This window comes from Carcharhinus amblyrhynchos, chromosome 5 (assembly GCF_965287045.1).
Source record: "Carcharhinus amblyrhynchos chromosome 5, sCarAmb.v2.hapA, whole genome shotgun sequence".
Taxonomy (NCBI): domain Eukaryota; kingdom Metazoa; phylum Chordata; class Chondrichthyes; order Carcharhiniformes; family Carcharhinidae; genus Carcharhinus; species Carcharhinus amblyrhynchos.
Genome location: NC_137328.1, coordinates 84,768,739 through 84,789,374, shown reverse-complemented (window position 1 = coordinate 84,789,374; position 20,636 = coordinate 84,768,739). Strand labels below are relative to the sequence as shown.

The following is a 20,636-nucleotide window of genomic DNA, read 5'->3' as shown; positions in this document are numbered from 1 at the left end:
CATGACTGCACAATATCCAGCACTGTTCATGACCTCTCAGGTGCTAAAGCACTCCATGTTAAAATGCAACAAGACCTGGACAATATCTAGGCTTGGGCTTGGTAAATAACATTTCCACCACACTAATGCCAGGCAATGACCATCACCAATAAAAGACAATCTAACCACCGCCCCTTGACATTCAATGGTGTTACCATCACTGAATCCCCACTGTCAACATCCTTGGGGTTACCACTGACCAGAAAATCATCTGGACTCACCACATAAACAGCAGGTCAGAGGTATAAGTCAAGAGTGTGATGGAATACTCCCCACTTGCCTGGATGAGTGCACCTCCAACAACACAAGAAGCTTGACACCAACCAGGACAAAGCACCCCAAATTCACAAACATTCACGCACTCCACCACCAATGCTCAGTAGCAGCAGTGTGTACTATCTACAAAATGCACTGCAGAAATTCACAAAAAATCCTGAGACACCACCTTCCAAACCCACAATCACTTCATCTACAAGGACAAAGCCAGCTGATACATGGGAACACTGCCAACTGCACATTCCCCTCCAAGCCACTCACCATCCTGACTTAGAAACATATTGCCTTTTCTTCGCAGTCGATGAGTCAAAATCCTGGAATTCTCTCCCTAACTTCATTGTGGGTCAACCCACAGCATGTAGCTTGCAGCGTTTCAATAAGGCAGCTCACTACCATCTTCTCAAGGGCAGGTAGGATTTGGCAATAAATGTTGGCCAGCTAGCAACATCCATGTTCCATGAATGAGTAAAAAAAGATTAAGTCAGAGGCTAGGAATCCGGCGGCAAGTAACTTAGCTCCTAACTCTCCAAAGCCTGTCCACCACCTGCAAGTCAGAAATGTGATGAAATACTTTCCCTCTGCCTGGATCTACGCACCTGATCACCTCTTCAAAAAATTCAATCAAATTTGTTCGGCATAACCTCCTTCTGGCAAAGCCATACTGACTATCCCTGATCAAGCTTTGCCTCTTCAAGTAGGAATACATTCTCTCCTTCAGAATTTTCCCCCAATAGTTTCCCTACCTCTGATGTGAGACTCACTAGTCTGTAGTTTCCTGGCTTATTTCTATAACCCTTCTTAAATAGCAGAACCACATTAGCTATTCTCTTCAAATAGATGAGCAAAGACCATCAGTTTATTACACATCAAAATCTCTCATGGGCTCAATGAAAAGGAATACAAGTATTGTACAATAAACATTAGCAGCTACATGGGCCTGAAAGAAGTCCTCTGATTGTTATGGAACTACAGTTCAAAATTAAAACCGATCACAAACCTTTAGTTACACTTAATCTAAAGGAAACTGCAAAAAAGCCACTTCATTTGACAGGGTGCAGACATATGTAAGGGATATGCAAGCAGGGCCATCAGTATACTTGTGAGGGGGCTCTGAGATAGGAGAGTCAAGATTCCAAGGAGTTTTACAATGGTTTGACTATTTCATAAGGGTCTCATTATTCAGGCCATCTTTCAAATGACAATTCTTAATGTTGGACAACAAGAAAGTATGAAACTCGGTATTCACATCGAAAGCTGCTGCCAACACTTTTCAGCAGTCTTAAGACTTTCTACGATCAATTCAGGGTGACTTTGCAATTTTCCAACAAGTTGACAGTTGAGGTGAACCTTTCTTTGGATGTTCTTCAGAGCCTAACCACCAAAATTTCAAGGCTGAGTTGCAGCCAATGAAGACCTGGGAAGTGCAAAATCACTTTTTGTAGCAAGCTGGGGAGAGAGCACGACATAGGGTCGGTACTGGCTCCAAGTTCCGATCTCTGATTGGAAAATCTGACACATCCCAGAGGACAAAAATTGAGAATTTCTTGAAATTTCTTCTATCCAAGTTGAATCCATCCCAAGATTGGCTAAGAACTCCTAAATCAACAGGGATTATTAGCATGTGCCCTAAAAAAAACATGATCTTTTGACTGGTAAGTGCGAGGCATTCTTGTAAGATGTTAACTTCTCAAGTCAGGCTATTTATCAAATGGCAATCTAGCTGGGTCAGCCAGTGAGAGGTGGTGGGAGATGCTGCATGAAACATCAGGAGGTATGGAGTTATATGTACAAAGCATTAGTATCGACAAGCTCAGACCACCAACTTCATCAATTGCACACTTCACAGTTTCAAAAATTCCTTTTGGCAAATTGCCTCTCCAAGTTGCATCTCTTCTTTGTATCGAGAAACCAAGACAAATATGACTCATTTTAAAGCAGGCCCCAATACACTGGCTCAAGCAAGGAAACTAATGAAAACAGAACATTAAAAAACAATGAACATCACTTGGGAACACTTTAGGCTGTATACAATGCTGCCAAAGTGGAAAAAGAATTGTTATGCCTGCTCAGGGGAAAGCAGGTAAGAAGAGTCAAGCTGACAGACAATCACATATTATAGTATCATTGTCATTAAAAGTGTGTTAATAGGAGAGCAACTGAACTTTTACAATGGTTAAGTAAATTGTTGTCGTTTTGTCATACACTCAATGTCAAGTATTTGTTAGCTGATCTCTGCTGGAACAACCATATTACAGATTACACAGTTCCATCGAACACAGAGCCTTAAATCGAAGGAGTCTATACCAGTGTTTAAGCACAGTCAGAGCCTCCTCCCACCCATCAGCATCCTAGTCTATTAGTTTAACTTTCTATTCCTTTCTTCCTGCACCCAGCTAGTTTCCCTTGAATGCACCCCTGCTATTGGCCTCAACTACTACTTGTGATAGCATATTCCACATTTTCACTAGTCTTAAGTAAGCTTAAACTGAATTCTGTCCTGGATTTATTAGTGACTGTCTTATTATACGGACTCTAGTTTGACTATCCCCCACAGTGGAAATATCGGCTACCACTACTCTATCAAGCCACTTCAAGATTTTAATGATTTCCATCAGTACCTGAAGTGCAGGAACAATACAAATAAGAAAAAAATATAAATCAGCCTTAGCATCATAAGGCATTTTTAAAAGTATGATTAAAAAAATGTTATAACACTAAAACCAGGCATTCGACTCAGTTCATAGCATGTGATCATATATTTCCAGCCACATATACTAATCTGTACTTTCATCCACTTTTCCTTCATCCAATCCAGTATTGAGCGTTGATTATAGTTTCTGCTTCAATCACCAACCCTGAAGTAAGTTTCTCCTACCCTTTACTCTAAATCCCTTGCATTTATGATCTTGTATCTGTGACTAGTTCAGTGGCTTCTCAAAAATTGAAAATAGACTGCTTCTGCCCACCCTGTTCCATTCTTTCACAATTTTAAACACTTACTATATTGTCCCATAATCTGCATCATTCAAATCAATAGAAATAAAATTGTTTTAAATACATGATTTTCATTTTGCAGGGCCAAAAGCCACTTCTTAGCAATTCCCTATGCTAGAACCCAGTTCATTTAAGAAATAACCATGTTGAGACACTACCCATACTTATGGGAACATGGACCGATCTGCCAGGAAGTAATTAACTTCCAGGATTGCACCCTGAGTGCTCTTGGACTTGCAGCCTAAAAAATAAGAACCAGCAGCAACTTGGTTTGGTGCACCTACAAATTTCATTAATTGCAGCTCAAAACAGCTGTTTTGAAGGAATCCTAAGTGTGAGCTCGTGTCCATCCAGTCTGTTATACTGCAGCATTAACAACTGCGCACTTGGTCACTCCAAATCCATCTGCTTCACAATGCCAGGGACCCGGGTTTGATTCCTGGCTTATGTCACTGTCTGTGTAGAGTTTGCACATTCTCCACATATCTGCGTGAGTTTCTTCTGGGTGCTCCAGTTTCCTCCCACATTGTGAAAGACGTGCTGGTTAGGTGCATTGATCCGAACAGGCGCCATAGTGACTAGGAGAATTTCACAGTAACTTCATTGCAGTGTTACTGTAAGCCTTATTTGTGACTAATAAATAAACTTTAAACTTTTAAAAGCTGCAGCCCCCCACCCCTTCTGGACTCAACATCCAGTTGGAGAAAGATGAGGAGGAATAGTTTTTCTCAGTCCCTAGCTCTGTGGCCTCTTATTTTGCAATATGCCTCAAATCAACCTTTCACCCGCAGAACATCTTTCATAATGGTCAACTACTTCATATTTCCCCTCAATCACCGTTTGTGAAAAAGTCCCAATTCTTCAAATCTGCCTTCAAAACAATGAAGCAGCTGCAGGGATGCAAACCAAATATACAGCAGTGAAGTGTTTTCTCAATCATTTCAAAAATCTCCTAACTTTTGATTCCAGTACTATCTTAACAGATGCCACAAAAGAATTACCTGTTTTTCTTTTCTGCTTTTTTGGTTTATATGGCCAATACGGCCAATTTTTAATAATTACTTAGAAAAAAAGAAAATAACTGAGATACAGTTCAAATTATGTATCATTTTTATCTAGACGTATAATTTTTGACTTACTTTCATTAAAAGAATATTCAAATTCATCAAGCGTTTGAGGAAACTTAAGAGGTGGTTCATCTTTCTTCATAAGTTCCTCCAAGTCTATTCTGGATAGTAAATCTGAAAAAAGACAATAAAACAATTGTACATTTGATATGGATGAAATTTTTTGAGTCATGTTTCCCAATATTTTTATGGGAATTGGGACAACTGGCCATCCTACGAATAAGGAGTTGTAAATATAAACAGATTAAAGAAATAGTATGCAGTTAGCCAAATCTTGTTGAAGTGGGGCATCTTGCAGCATGTGTCATTAAACCTTCAGCCTGAATATAATTTTCTGATAATAGTATGGCCAACTAGTACCACAAAAGCGGTATGATGCATAAGGAAGGTGAAGAGTCAAATAAGATACAGAAAATGAAATAGAAAAATAATGAAAAAGAAAAAAAAGAATTTTCTTACACTTCCTTCTTAAGTTAAAAAAATTGGAATCTCTTAAGAATTCATTTCATGCAGGAATGAAACTCAACAGGTTAAACTGTTTCCCTTCTAGGACAGAAAGGTTGATCGGCATTATATTAACAACTAACACATTGGTAAAACGGCACTCAATTAAATTATGAAGTAAGTTCTAACACTAATTCTGAAATGGGAAAGATATGTTCAAAGTCCAACATGATCTTAAAAATAATGGGGAGGTTATGGGTATATAATTTCTTGCAAATGCAAGGATTTACAGAATTGGGACTGCGTATTTAATTTAGGGTAAAATGGATGAATGAAGGGAGTCATGTAACCTGTTCTGACCATCAACCCAGTACCATAGAAAAGCCAAGCAGCATGCCTTAATCATCTGCAGTGGCTCTGCCAAGCATCATTATGAAATGCTTTGAAAGCTTAGCCATGGCACAAATCGATTCCAGCATCCCAGACTACCTCGATCCACTACAGTTCGTCTACCGCCGCAACAGGTCCACAGCAGGTGCCATCTCCCTGGGCCTGCACTCAACCCTGGAACATATAGATAACAAAGACACCTATGTCAGACTCCTGCTTAGTGACTACAGCTCAGCCTTCAACACCATTATTCCTACAAAACTCATCTCTAAATTCCATGGCCTGGGCCTTGGCTCTTCCCTCTGCAACTGGAATATGAACTTCCTAACCCACAGACAACAAGCAGTAAGGATAGGCAACAACACCTCCTCCACGATCATCCTTAACACCAGTGCCTCACAAGACTGTGTTCTCAGCCCCTTACTATACTCCTTGTACACTTATGACTGTGTGGCTAAATTCCCCTCCAACTCAATTTTCAAGTTTGCGACAACAACACTATAGTGGGTTGGATCTCAAACAATGACGAGACAGAGTACAGGAATGAGATAGAGAGTCTGGTGAACTGTTGCGGCGACAATAATCTCTCCCTTAATGTCAACAAAATGAAGGAGATTGTCACTGACTTCAGGAAGCGTAAAGGAGAACATGTCCCTGTCTACATCCAGAGGGATGAAGTTGAAATGGTCGAGAGCTTCAAATTTCTAGGTGTCCAAATCACCAACAACCTGTCTTAGACCACTATGCCAACACTGTAGATAAGAAAGCCCACCAATGCCTCTACTTTCTCAGAAGACTAAGGAAATTTGACATGTCAGCTACAACTCTCACCAACTTTTACAGATGCACCATAGAAAGCATTCTTTCTGGTTGTACCACAGTTTGGTATGGCTCCTGCTCTGCCCAAGACCACAAGAAACTACAGAAGCTCGTAAATGTAGCTCAATCCATCACACAAACCAGCCTTCCGTCCACTGACTCTATTTACCCTTCCCATTGCCTCGGCAGAGCAGCCAGCATAATTAAGGACCCCACGCAACAGACATTCTCTCTTCTATCTTCTTCCAGCGGGAAAAAAATACAAAAGTCTGAGGTCACGTACCAACCAATTCAAAAACAGTTTCTTCCCTGCTGCCATCAGACTTTTGAATAGGACTACCTTGCATTAAGCCGATTTTTGGCTGCACCCCTACCTATGATTGTAAAACTACTTATTGGACTCTCTCCTTTTCTTCTTTATGAATGTTATGCTTTGACTGCATAGTGCGCAAGAAACAATACTTTTCACTGTATACTAGTGTGACAGTAATAAATCAAATGAATTCTGCTGACAACAAGTCTCAATGGCTTGATTATTAAATCTTAAAGAAGGGGTATAGGTTGTTTTACAGGGAGGAAGGTCCAAGATATTCACCTGAAACAATGACTAGAATAGCTATGCTAACAGTGGATTTTTAAAATATTCTTTCACAGAATGTGGTATTTAATGCCCATTCGTTACTGCCCTTGCAAAGGTGCTAGTGAGTTGTTTTCTTGAGCTATTGTGGTCCATGTGGTGGAGGTCCACATGAAGGACGGGGTTCCAGGTTTTTGACCCAGTGACAAGTGAAAGAACGACAGTATAATTCGAAGTCAGGATATGAGAGAGACTTGGAAGGAAAGGTGACTAATTGATTGAGGAGGGAGGGAAAGTGAGAATGGCCTATCTTCATTAATTTAACTGAAAAACAGGATTTATAGCAAATAGGATCATAAAAATTACAGTACATATATATATGAAACAATGATTAGAATGGATGTACTGATGGTGAATTTATAATATTCTTTCACATGATGTGGATGTTACCGGCTAGGCCAATATTTATTGCCCATTCTTTCCTGCCCTTGACAAAGTGTTACCTTCTTGAACCATTATGGTCCAGGTGATGTATGTACACTGTTCGGATCTTCCTTCCTGCAAAACAACCTGGACTCCCCCTTTAAAATTTAACAACCAAGCCACTTGAGGCTTGTAGTCAGCAAAATTAGAGAAATGGAAGGAAGGGAGGAACTCGGGGAAATTACATACACCAGAGAAATGATACTGAGTAAATTGCTGGATCTGCGGCTGATAATAGCCTGCATCCAGGTGGACTTCATCTAAGAATCTTAGACAAAGTGTCTTGTAAGATAGTTGACACATTGGCTTTAATGTTCCAAAGTTGTCTAGATTCAGAAAAGGTCCCATAAGTTTGGAAAATGGCAAATATAACTACATTATTCAAAAAGGGAGAAAGCAAGCAGGGAGATAGAGGCCAGTTAGTCTAACATCTGTCACAGGGAATTGTTAGATGCTAAGAAGTTATAGCAGGGCACTTGTATAAACTCAAGCTAATTAGGCAGAGTCAACATAGTTCTGTGAAAGAGAAATCATGTTTAATCAACTTATTGGACTTCTCTAAGGAAGCAATCTGTGCTGATGATAAAGAAGAGCCAATTGAAACACTGCTTAGATTTTCAGAAAGCATTTGATAAAGTGCCACATCAAAGGTTATTGCAGAAAATGAAAGCACATGTTACAAGGGATAACATATTGGTACAGAAAGATAATTGGCTGGATGACAGGAAGCAGAGAGTAAGTATAAACGGGTCTTATTCAAGTGGGCAAGATAAAACAAGTGGTGTGTCACAAGAATCAATGTTGGGACATCAACTATTTACAATTTATATAAATCACTTGGGCGAAGGGTCAAAGTGATTTATATAAATTTATATGACTCAAATTTGCTGATCACACAAAGATAGGCAAGAATGTTAGTTGTGAAGAGAGCACAAGAAGGCTACAAAAAATAAGTTAAATGAGTGGGCAAAAGTCTGGCAAATGGAGAATAGTGTGGGAAAATAAAAATAATCTTATTAAATGGTAGAGCAGGCTCAATGGCCTACTAGATTCATAAATGTTTATAGCACAGGAGGAGGCAATTTGGCCCATTGTGTCCACCCTGGTCCACAAAAATCTGACTACACTAATCCCATTTTCCAGCATGTGTTCCACAGCCCTTGAGTTATGCCAGTGCAAGTGAATATCTAAATATTTCCTAAATGTTCAGAGTTTCTGACTCAACCACCCTTCCATGAAGTGAGTTCCAGATTCCCACCGCCCTCTGGGTGAAAATGTTTCGCTAGAACTTCTCTCTTAGCTGTCCACCTCTTTCCTTAAATCTATGCTCCCTGGTTATGACCCCTTTACTAATGGAAAAAGTGCCTACTTGTCCACAGTAGCCTATCAATTTTACGCAATTCTATTAGATTCCTGCTCAATCTTCATTGCTCCAAGGAAAACAGCTGCAGCTTTGACCTTCCAGCACAGGCAACATCCTGGTAAATCTCCTCTGTACCCAGGGTCTCTCCTCCCCAGTGTAATCACATCCTTCCTATAATGTGGTGATCAAAGTTGTGTGCAACACCCCAGTCATGGCCTAACCAATATTTTATACAGCTCCAGCTTGACCTCCCTGCTCTTGTATTCTATGCCTCGACTAAAAAAGGCAAGTATCTCCTATACCTTTTTCATCACCTTATACCTGCCTTGCCATCTTCTGGGATCTGTGGAAACGCACTTCAAGTACCCTCTGATCTTCAGTATTTTCCAGGATCCTATCATTCATAGTGTCCTCCTTTGTCTTGTTAGCCCTCCCCAAGTGCATCACCTCACACATTTCAGGGTTGCATTCCATTTGTCACTGCTCTGTTCACACAGCAAGTTTATTGATACGCTATTGCAATCTATGGCCATCCTCCTCATTATTTACCACCTACCAATTTGTATGTGATCTGCAAACTTAGAGATTGTACCTGTTAAATTTAAGTCCAAATCATTAATATTTAAGAACATAAGAACATAAGGAGTAGGAGCAGGAGTAGGCCATCTAGCCCTTCGAGCCTGCCCCGCCATTCAATAAGATCATGGCTGATCTGAAGTGGCTCAGTTCCACTTTCCCGCTTTCTCCCCATAACCCTTAATTCCCTTGCCTACCAAAAACCTATCTACCCGTGTCTTAAATATATTTAGTGAGGTAGCCTCCACCACTTCAACGGGCAGAGAATTCCAGAGATTCACCACCCTTTGAGTGAAGAAGTTCCTCCTCAACTCTGTTCTAAACTCTCCCCCCCTTATCTTGAGGCTGTGCCTTCTAGTCCTATTTGGAGAGTTAATGCAGACATAATGGGTCAAATGGCCACATCTGCACCATAACAATTTTGAGCACTCTGGAAAGTTTATTAGTATCACAAGTAGGCCCACATCAACATTACATAGAACATAGAACATAGAACACTACAGCACAAACAGGCCCTTCGGCCCACGGGTTGTGCCGATCACATCAACACCTACCAACCTACAGACCTATCTATAACCCTCAATCTCATTAAACCCCATATACTCATCCAGAAGTCTTTTAAAAGACCCCAGCGAGTTCGCCTCCACCACCACTGACGGCAGCCGATTCCATTCACTCACCACCCTCTGAGTGAAAAACTTACCCCTAACATCACTTCTGAACCTCCCTCCCCGCACCTTAAATCTGTGTCCTCTCGTAGCAACCATTTCAACCTGGGGAAATAGCCTCTGAGAGTCCACCCTATCTATTCCTCTCAACATTTTGTAAACTTCTATCAGGTCGCCTCTCAACCTTCGTCTCTCCAGGGAAAAGAGTCCCAGCTCCCTCAACCTAACTTCATAAGGCATGCCTCCCAGTCCAGGCAACATCCTTGTAAATCTCCTCTGTACCCTCTCAATAGCTTCTACATCTTTCCTATAGTGAGGCGACCAGAACTGCGCACAATACTCTAAATGAGGCCTGACAAGGGTCTTATAAAGTTGCAGCATTACCTCCCGACTCCTAAACTCAATCCCTCGATTAATGAAGGCCAGTACACCATACGCCTTCTTGACCACCTCCTCCACCTGCGAGGCCGATTTAAGAGTCCTGTGGACCCGGACCCCAAGATCCTTCTGCTCTTCAACACTACTCAGACTTCTGCCCTTGATAGTGTACTCGTTCATCCCGTTGGTTCTGCCAAAATGGACGACTACACATTTATCTGCGTTGAAGTCCATCTGCCACTTCTCCGCCCAGTCCTGCATCCTATCTATGTCCTGCTGCAACTTTTGCCATCCTTCCAGACCATCCACAACACGACCAACCTTCGTGTCATCAGCGAACTTACTTACCCATCCCTCCACTTCCTCATCCAGGTCATTTATGAAAATGACAAACAACAAGGGTCCCAGAACAGATCCTTGAGGCACTCCGCTGGTGACTGACCTCCATTCAGAAAAAGCCCCATCCACAACCACTCTCTGCCTTCTGCAGGCAAGCCAGTTCTGGATCCACAAGGCCAAAGGCCCTTGGATCCCATGGCCTCTCACCTTCTCAAGAAGTCTTGCATGGGGGACCTTATCAAACGCCTTGCTGAAGTCCATGTACACTACATCCACGGCACTTCCTTCGTCAATGTGTTCAGTCACATTATCGAAGAACTTCATTACAATGAAGTTACCATGAAAATCCGCTAGTCGCCACACTCCGGCACCTGAAGGAGAATTTAGCACGGCCAATGCACCCAACCAGCACATCCCCTAGACTGTGGAGGGAAACCGGAGCGCCCAGAGGAAACCCACGCAGACGGAGAGAACATGCAGACTGCGCACAGTCACCCAAGCCGGGAATTGAATCCTGTTCCCTGGCACTGAGGCGCAGCAATGCTAAGCACTGTGCCGTCTGGTCAGAGCTGAACGATCCTCTCCCCATGAATGCTGCCTGACCTGCTCCATTTTTGCAGCATTTTCCTTTTTATAGATTTCCAGTACCTGCAGTACTTTGCTGTACCACAAGGCATGAAGTCCCTGGGGTGCATTCATATAATATTATGGTCCAAATTTAAGTTTTAAAGTTTCAGAACTATGGACAAAGAACAACAGAATGGGGTTAACTGGGGTAGTTATACCTCACAAAAAGCAAGATCCCAGAAACGAGCCCTGAGGGACCCCACTGGAAACAGACTTCCAATCACAGAAACATCCTTCTACCATCACCCACTGCTTCTTGCCTCTCAGCTAATTTTGGAACCAATGTGCCATTATGTCTTGGATCCCATAGGCCCTTACTTTTTTGAACAGTCTGCCATGAATGACCTCATCAAAAGCCTAGCTGAAGTCCATACAGACCACATCAAATCCTTATCAATTATCAAATCCTTACATTATCCTCATCAACACTCTTGGGTTACATCCTCAGGATATTTGATGAAATTTGTCAAACATGACCTTCCCTTAACAAATCCATGCTTGAGTATCCTTGATTAATTTGTGTCAATCCAAGTGCAGATATATTCTGTCCCTCAAAACTTTTTCTAGTAGCTTATCCCTCACTGAGGTTCAACTGACTGGCTGATAATTTCCTGGTCTACCCTTATCTCTTCCTTTTTGATAATGGGACAATATTAGCAGCTCCCTTGCACCTCACCTGTTTCCAGAGAGGATTTGAATATTACTGCCAGTGGATCTGATATCTCCTTTCCTGCCAGCCTCACAGCCTGGGGTACATTCCATTCTGGGCCTACGAATTTATCCACTTCTGAGGCTGCTAAATGTGCTAGTACCTCCTCTCTCTCCACGTTGATTCCCTCTAATATTTCCCCACCCTGATGTCTACATATGTATCATATTTTTCCATTGTGAAGATCGATGCAAAGTATTAATTGAGGACTGTACCCACATCTTCTGAGTGTATACACAGATTACCTATGTGGTCCCTAATTGGTCCGATTTTTCACTAGTAATTTTTTGCTGTTTGTATATTTTAAAAACCCTTTGGGTTTTCCTTTATTCCCTTGTTAGTGCGAGTGGGCGAAACGACCACTAGACTCAGGGTGTAGTTCAATAATGGCACAGCTTTATTTTCTTTTACTCCGATGGAGGTGCAGTCAGGACATTCAATCGGACTGTCCCGAAAGCACACTAAAGGTCCGTCGTAACGGGCTACAGTTATACCTGAACTTCGGTGTAGTATGCGATTCAAATGCTAATACTTTATTCACAGTATTCGACTTTAGCCACCCTGTCTCAATGTTTTCGAGTGTTAGGATGATTGCTTTAAGTGTGTGTTAATCGTTTTTGTCTGATTGGTTATTAATGGTCTAGAATCTCTGGGGTTTGATCAATGGATGTGTGACTGATCTCAAAGATTGGGGGGCCAGGGACATTTCCGTAGCTATGCTAATTTTTTAGGTGTCTCCATAGGCTGTTTGATTGGTTTAGAAGTGCTGATTTAGTGGGGTGGGGATGTGTTTTTTAATTTAGTTCCTGTAGGTGCCATCCTGTCCAGCTTCCCTTGTGTGCTAGCCCTCATTTGCATTCTAAAAGCATGCTCTTGCCTGCTAATCTGTGTCTGTTACTTTGTGATTTTTAGTGGAGAGGCTCTGAGTGTAATTTTAGCCTGCTTCCATATTGTGTGCCCAATTTCATAAAATTTGTTGTCTGATAACACCCTCCTCTAAAGCTTTTCAATGCACCCTCTTAGCTTTCCTAATTTTCTCCCGCTCCTAGTTCGTATGTACTACTCTAATTGGGACATCCTGTGCATTTGGAAGATGCTGTCGAAGGATCTTTGGTAGGTTGCTGCAGTACATGTTGGAGACAGAAGACACTGCTGTACTACACATCAATGCTGAAGGTACTGGATGGAGGCCAATGAAGTGGCTCCTTTGTCCTGGAGGTGTCAAACTTCTGGAGTAGTGTTGGAGCTGCACAATGCTTTAACAAAGCTCACCAACGCTTCTACTTTCTCAGGAGACTAAGGAAATTTGGTACGTCCGCTATGACTCTCACCAACTTAACAGATGCACCATAGAAAGCATTCTTTCTCTGCCCAAGATCGCAAGGAGTTACAAAGGAGCTGTGAATGAAGCCCAGCACATTACGCAAACCATTTACTGACACTGTCTACACTTTCCACTGCCTCGGAAAAGCAGCCAGCATACTCAAAGACGCCACGCACCCCGGACATATTCTCTTATACCTTCTCCCATCAGGATAAAGATACAAAAGCCTGAGGTCATGTACAAACTGACTCGAGAACAACTTCTTCCCTGCTGTCATCAGACTTTTGAATGGACCTACCTCCTATTAAGATCTTTCTCTACACCCTAGCCATGGCTGTAAATGGGCGGGACAGGGCAGAATGGTAGCAATTGGTTTGCGCTGCTGCTTCACAGCTCCAGGGTCCTGGGTTCGATTCCCGGCTCGGGTCACTGTCTGTGTGGAGTTTGCACATTCTCCTCGTGTCTGCGTGAGTTTCCTCCAGGTACTCCGGTTTTCTCCCACAGTCCAAAGATGTGTGGGTTAGGTTGATTGGCCATCTAAGAAATTGCCCCTTAGTATCTAGGGATGTGTAGGTTAGAAAGATTAGTGGGTATAGTATGTAGGGATAGGGGGGTGGGGCCTGGGTGGGATAGTGTTCGGTGCAGACTTGATGGGCTGAAGGGCCTCCTTCTGCACTGTAGGGTTCTATGATCTAAGATCTAAAATCAGAACGCAAGTTATTCTCCCAGCCTCTGACCTGCACTTACAGCCACAGTATTTATACAGTTAGTCCAGTTCAATACTGGTCAATGATAACCTCCAAAATGTTGATAGTGCAGGATTAAAGTGATAGTGGTTTAATTGCGTTTGTTGGATTCCCTCTAATTGGAGCTTGTCATTGCCTAGCACTTGTGGCGGAAATGTACTTGACACTTATCAGTCAAGTTGTCCAAGTCTTGCTGCATATGGGCACGGCTTTAGTATCTGAGGAGTCACGAATAGGGCTGGACATTATTATGCAATCATCATTAGGTGGCACGGTGACACAATGGTTAGCACTGTTGCCTCACAGTGCCAGGGACCACAAGTTCAATTCCAGCCTTGGGTGACTACCTGTGTGGAGTTTGCACATTCTCCCTATGTCTGTGTGGGTTTCTTCCAGGTGCTCCAGTTTCTTCCCACATTCCAAAGATGTACAGGTTAGGTCGATTGGTCATGCCAAATTGAACCATAGTGTCAGGAGATTAGCAGGGTAAATAGAGCGATATGGCCTGGGTGAGATTTTTCTTGGTGCAGGCTTGATGGTCCAAATGGCCTCCTTGTGTACTGTAGAAATTCTATAATCAATGAACATGATTGCCTGACATGAAGGGAAGCTCATTGACTAAGCAGCTGAAGATGATTGGACCCAGGACACCACCTTGAGGGACTCTTGCAGTAATATCACAGAACTGGATTGACTAACCTCCATGAACAACAGCCATCTTCCTTTGTGCTAGGTATGAATGCAAGCACTCGAGAGTATTTTCACAGATTCCCTTTGACTCTGGTTTTATTAGGTCTCCTTGATGCCACACTCGATCAAATGCTGTCTTGATGTCAAGAAAATTCACTCATCTCACCTAAGAGTTCAAGCTCTTTTGTCCATGTTTGGACCAAAGCTACAATAAGGTGAGGAACTGAGCGACCCTGGTGGAATCCGTGAGCAGGTTACTGCTAATTAAGTTCTTGCTTGACGGCACCATCGACAACCTTTTGCATCATTTTACTGATGATTAAGAGTAGACTGATCAAACGGAAATTATCTAGGCAGATTTGCCCTCCTTTTTGTGTGCAGGATATACCTGGGCAGTTTGCCACATTGCCAGCTAGATGTCCGTGTTGCAGTTACACTGGAACAACTTGATTAAGAGCGCAGCAAGCTTTGAAGTACAAGTCTCGAGTAATCTCACTGGAAAGGGCAACACAATGGCAACCACTGCTGCCTCTCATTGCCAGAGACCCAGGTTTGATTCAGTCCTTGGGTGATCATCTGTGTGTAGTTTACATGTTCTCGCAGTGTCTGTGTGGGTTTTCTTTGGGCGCTGTGGTTTGTTCCCACAATCCAAAATATGCAGATTAGTGGATTGGCCATTGTAAATGCTCTGGCTTAATGGGATAGGGTGAGGGGTGGGGCTGGGTAAGATGCTCTTTCGCAGAGTCTGTGCAGACTCAATGGGCCGAATGGACTCATTCTGCACTATTGGAATGCTGTGGTTTGCTGTCAGGGCCCATAGCCCAGATGGGTCATCGAATTGATACTTCGGCTGAAGACAGTTGTAAATGTTTGTCTTATCGTGTGAACTGATGTTCTGGGCTCCCCCATCGTTGACGATGGAGATATTTGTGGGGCTCCCTCCTTCTGCTACTTGTTTGATTGTCCATCATTGTTCGTGACCAAGGTAGCATTGTACAACTTTGATCTGATCTGTTGGTTGTGAGGTCGCTTTGCTTGATCTGTAACGATGCACTTTCAGAGACTTCATTAGCGAACAAAATTATTTATTTATTTACAAGCACCTGTAAGAGCAGCAGCATGTCTGCAGCTAATTCTGGCATGCCTCTGCCTTGGAGAACTCCTCTTCCTGGGGTGATTCGCCATTGTCCCAATCGGTCACCCAAACTGGGTGACGCTTATTCTGCTGTGTTCTCCTTAAAGGGACTATCACCACACTATCGCATGCTGCTTTTGTAGTCTTGCATTGTAGTTTCACCTCATTTTTAGGTATGTCTGGTGCTGCTCCTGGTATGCTCTCCTGTACTCTTCATTGAACCAAGGTTGATCCCCCAGCTTGGTCATAACGGTGGAGTGGGGAATAAGCTGTCTGTGAAGGCCAGCATACCATTTGCCACCTTTATCGGCTGTGGTTAAGAACAAATCTGCTGCTGCCAATGGCCCACAGTGCCTCATAGGTGCCCAGGGATCAGTACTGGGACCCCAGTTATTCACAATGTACGTTAATGATTTAGATGAGGGAAGTGAATGTAATATCTCTAAATTTGCAGATGACAAAGCTGGGAGAGGTGAGCTATGAGTACAATGCAGAGATGCTTCAGTGTGATTTGGACAAGCTGAGTGGGCAAATGCATGGAAGATGCAGTATAATGTGGATAAATGTAAGGTTATCCAGCAAAAACAGGAAGACAGCTTATTATCTGAATGGCTATAAATTAAGAGGGGGGAATTGCAATGAGACCTTAGTGTCCTTGAACATTAGTCGCTGAAGGTAAGCATGCAGGTGCATTTTTCGGTAAAGGCGACAAATGGAATGCTGGTCTTCACAGCAAGGGGATTCAAGTACAGGAGCAGGGGTGCCTTGTTGCAATTATATAGGGTCTTGGTGAGGCGACACCTGGAATACTGTGTGCTGTTTTGGCTTCCCTATCTGAGGAAGGATGTTCTTGCTATAGAAGGAATGCAAAGAAAGTTTACCAGACTGAATCTTGGGATGGTGTGACTGAGAACAGATCGAGTGGGTTATATAGAGTAACAGAGCTTTACAGCATGGAAACAGGCCCTTCAGCCCAACTTGTCCATGCCGCCCAGTTTTTAACCCATTAAGCTAGTCTCAATTGCCCACATTTGGCCCATATTCCTCTATACCTATCTTACTCATGTAACTGTCTAAATGCTTTTTAAAAGACAAAACTGTCCCTGCCTCTATTATTATCTCTGGCAGCTCGTTCCAGACACTCACCACCCTTTGTGTGAAAAAATTGCACCTCTGGGCCCTTTTGCATCTCTCTCCCCTCTCACCTTAAACCTATGCCCTCTCGCTTTATTTCCCCCAACACAAACAATGAATGCGACAGGTGCTCATTTCCCCTGCAGATCATACCCACTTGTTCTGGTCACATCCGAAACGGGCTGGCTTTGGTCATCTTTTTTTGACACACTCTCCAAAGTTCTAGAGTTAGACTTACAGCTCTGTGCTTTCATGGCCATTTTTGGAGTCCCATCTGAACTAGCCAGTTACAAGAAGATTAAGGCAGACATTCACTTCATTAATAGCCTGCAGGCAGATTCTGTAACTTAGAGATCACCCAAGCCACCCCTGCTTCATACTGGTTTAAAAGCTTCAGGCCCTATTTTACCATTTTGATTTTAAGTGCTGGGCAGACTTGAAACTGGAAGCGTTTCAGATTTGACTTTTAGACCCATTCTCAGGTGTCCCCTATGCACCCTCTGCCTAAGAAAATATCAGCGATTCTGAATCGCACTGCACAAGCCTGTGGGCAGGACTTAACACTGCCTGAAACCCTGCAGTTCTGATCAGCACCTCCAACTGCGCATGCGCAGGAAAAAAAGATAGAATGCTGCTCTCCTGCCACATTGCTCCCAGGCCAGATAATGCCTAACCCGGCCCTCACAGACACTGTCCCACCCCCAGAACATTACTAACCCCCTTATTCCCCTCACCACCCCGACCGATCGTGGCCCACTTGCCCCTTTCCCCCCCAACGATCTCAGGCAGAGTGGCAGCAGACCCCTCTTTCACCCCCCTCATCTCAGGCAGAGTGGCAGTGGACACCCCCTTCCCCCTTACTGATCTCAGGCAGAGTGGCAGCAGATCCCCCCTTCCCCCTCACCAATCTCAAGCAGAGAGACATCAGATGCTAGGCACCTCTTCACTAACTGGAGTGCCCAAATTGGATTTTTGTGGAGCATGTCTGTTTTGCGCTGATTCTGGATGGGTGAACACAGTGGTAAAGAAGGAAGTGCTGGTAAGATTGGGTGTGCAGCCCATTAAATCAATTTAAATGCGGTAATTCTCAAGCCTCGGTAAAGTGGGAACCAGTGAGGAAACGGGTGCGGAAAGCGCTACTCATCTCATGCCTGACTTTACCAAGTTTTCACGCCCGAAAATGGGCACAATACAATGGTAAAATCAGGCCCTTAATGTCTTTTCTTTATTTGGAAAAGATTAAATGCACCATGAAAAGATTAACTGAGAAATTTTATGGTAGATGGTAGCCTTTTTCTTTAAAGAGTAAATTATTGTGGACTGTTAGTTTAAATTGTGTTTTCCCCCCATTTTGCATAGTTTTGTATGTTTAGTGGTTTACTGGGGGCATGGGCTGCATCAGTTTGCCAGTTCTTTATCCCTTTCTCAGAACCAATAAAAATATATTTCTTCCAAATGTCAATTTTAACAAGTTCAGCCCATGTCATTTACCTACTGCCATGGTTCACCTTAAACAGTGAAACAGATTTGTGCTTTCCAAATGGTTTAGTATTTAGAAGAAATTGTTTCTGAAGTTCTTTTACTGAGGCATACCAATTTATTAAAGAAAGAAAATGGATCATTTGTATAATGTTCCTGTACCATAGAATGGACGATGACAACCTTACGTTCTCAGCCTCTTTAATCTTTTTGAATCCAAACAACATTCTGTTTAGGAAAGGGTTTTTAAATGAAGCCAGCTGAGAAAGCAATGCAATAATTTTACTGGTAAGTGGTAGATTCCTCGACATAAAAGTTCAAAGGCTTAGCCTAGTACAAAATCAAATTTATTCAACAGAGCACAGGTACACTAGATGCTAAACCACTGTGCCAAAAATGCAAATTACCAGTACTGTAACAAGAGGATATTCACTTGTTTTTCCACATATCATAATCTTGGCAGGACCACATGGGAAGGATTATGAAATAATGAAATAGTGACCCAACTGAACTGCTTTAAAAAAAAACTGGTACCAACAACTCAAAGAACTCAACACTACAATATGCAACGGAGACATAGTTCATTTAAAATAAGATCTTGATGCCAGATGCAGTATACTCAAGGGACGCGACTTGGAAAAATCAACATCAAATCGGGGACGTAACTGGTGGTGTAAAATTCTCAAATTTGTACAAAATGCAACAAACAGGAAGGCTCTAAAACTGTAATTAATGACAGCTTCAATAATGTACATTTTGTTCTGACATTTGTTGCTTAGTACTCTGTCTATTGTTGTCAGAAACAATGATATTTGAGGCTGCCTGCGATTGACAGATATTTGGTCTCAAGGAATCAAGGGATATGAGAAAGTGGCTTTGAAAGCCATGATCATAGTCATAGAATGGCAAAGCAGACCCAACAGGCCATTTGGTCTACACCTGCTCCTATCTTTTTTGTGCTCTTGTGTGTTGTGATGGAAATGTATTTTTCTAATCTAATATTGCAAGGTTAACAATATTAAATGACAATTCAGCAAAAAAAACTTCAGTATGCTGAAAAAAATGCTGAAGTTATCCATCATACATTCGTAAGAACAGATGCATCAATGTCCTCTGCAAGCAAAAGGAGCATATCCAAGCATTGCTCTTTTTTGGATTAAAAAGCATAGAGGACAACAGATCTCTGGCACATTCTCCATGGCAACACTTCAACTAATCAGCATCCTTTTCTCAAACAGTATAAAAATTGTTCCCTTTGAAATTTAGCAGTATTGTGTCTGTCCAGTTGAGTGCAAGAAAAGATTAAGTCATACTCAAGGTGGCACAGTGGTTAGCACTGCTACCTCACAGGGACCTGGGTTCAATTGCAGTCTTGGATGACCGTGTGGAGTTGGCACTTTCTCCCAATGTCCATGTGGTTTTCCTCCAATTGCTCCAGTTAAAAAATTTATAGGTTAAGTGAATTGGCTGTGCTAAATATGCAGGGTTATGAGGACTCGAGTAAAATGCTATTTTGCAGAGTCTGTGCAGACTTAAGAGGCTGACTGTGGGGACACTATGGTTCTAAGTTTTGTACAGCCTAGTGATTAATTTGGTAAAAATTAAAAACTCAAGCTCCAAAGCAACTTTCCTTGCTGATCAAGATGAAGCAACCTTCACCATTTTTGTGTTGGAAATGTGTTCAAGGAAACCTTAAAATACAAAGTGTCCCTCCATTATCCAAATACCCCCTCATTGGTTTCCCCTCCAAGCCCCATACATTCTTATTCAAATAAAAGTGGGTGTGCCCAGTTCACCACAAGCACTATTCAACCAGTTGACATCTAAACATAGTACATATTTTTGAACACACTTTATGCTATCATTTTTGTCCTTATCAATATCTCCACATCATTTATTTATGTAAAATGCTAGATTTTTCCTGGATTAACCTGAAAAGGTCTACAAAATTATGGGACACATAGACAGGGTGGATAGTCAGAGACGTTTTTGCCCAGGATGGAAGTGTCAATTACAAGGGGGCAAGGTTCAAGGTGAGAGGGGGAAAGTCTAAGGGAGATGTACGGGTGATGTTTTTCATGCAGAAAGTGGTAGGTACCTGGAACACGCTGTTAGAAGTAGTGGAAGCAGGCACATTAGCAACAATTAAGAGGCGTCTGGATGGCTATATGAATGGAGAGGGAATAGAGGGATACAGAAGGCTTTCTTCAGTTTAGTTTAGCATCATGAGCGGCACAGGCTTGGAGGGTCAACAGGCCTGTTCCAGTGCTGTACTTTTCTTTGTTCTTTTTCTTCTAAAGTGTTAGGTTGATGTTCTGG

General features: G+C 42.4%; 1 protein-coding gene across 5 annotated transcripts in view; it reads right to left on the bottom strand.

Annotated features, from left to right (window-relative positions):
• The window catches only part of arb2a (ARB2 cotranscriptional regulator A), a 529,674-nt gene that overhangs the window by 495,840 nt on the left and 13,198 nt on the right, over positions 1–20,636 (bottom strand). For all 5 annotated transcript variants that reach the window (XM_080189122.1, XM_080189121.1, XM_080189123.1 and 2 more), the window contains exon 3: positions 4,449–4,550. In XM_080189122.1, the coding sequence (XP_080045248.1) occupies positions 4,449–4,550 (102 nt within the window). The remainder of the gene's footprint in view (positions 1–4,448; positions 4,551–20,636) is intronic.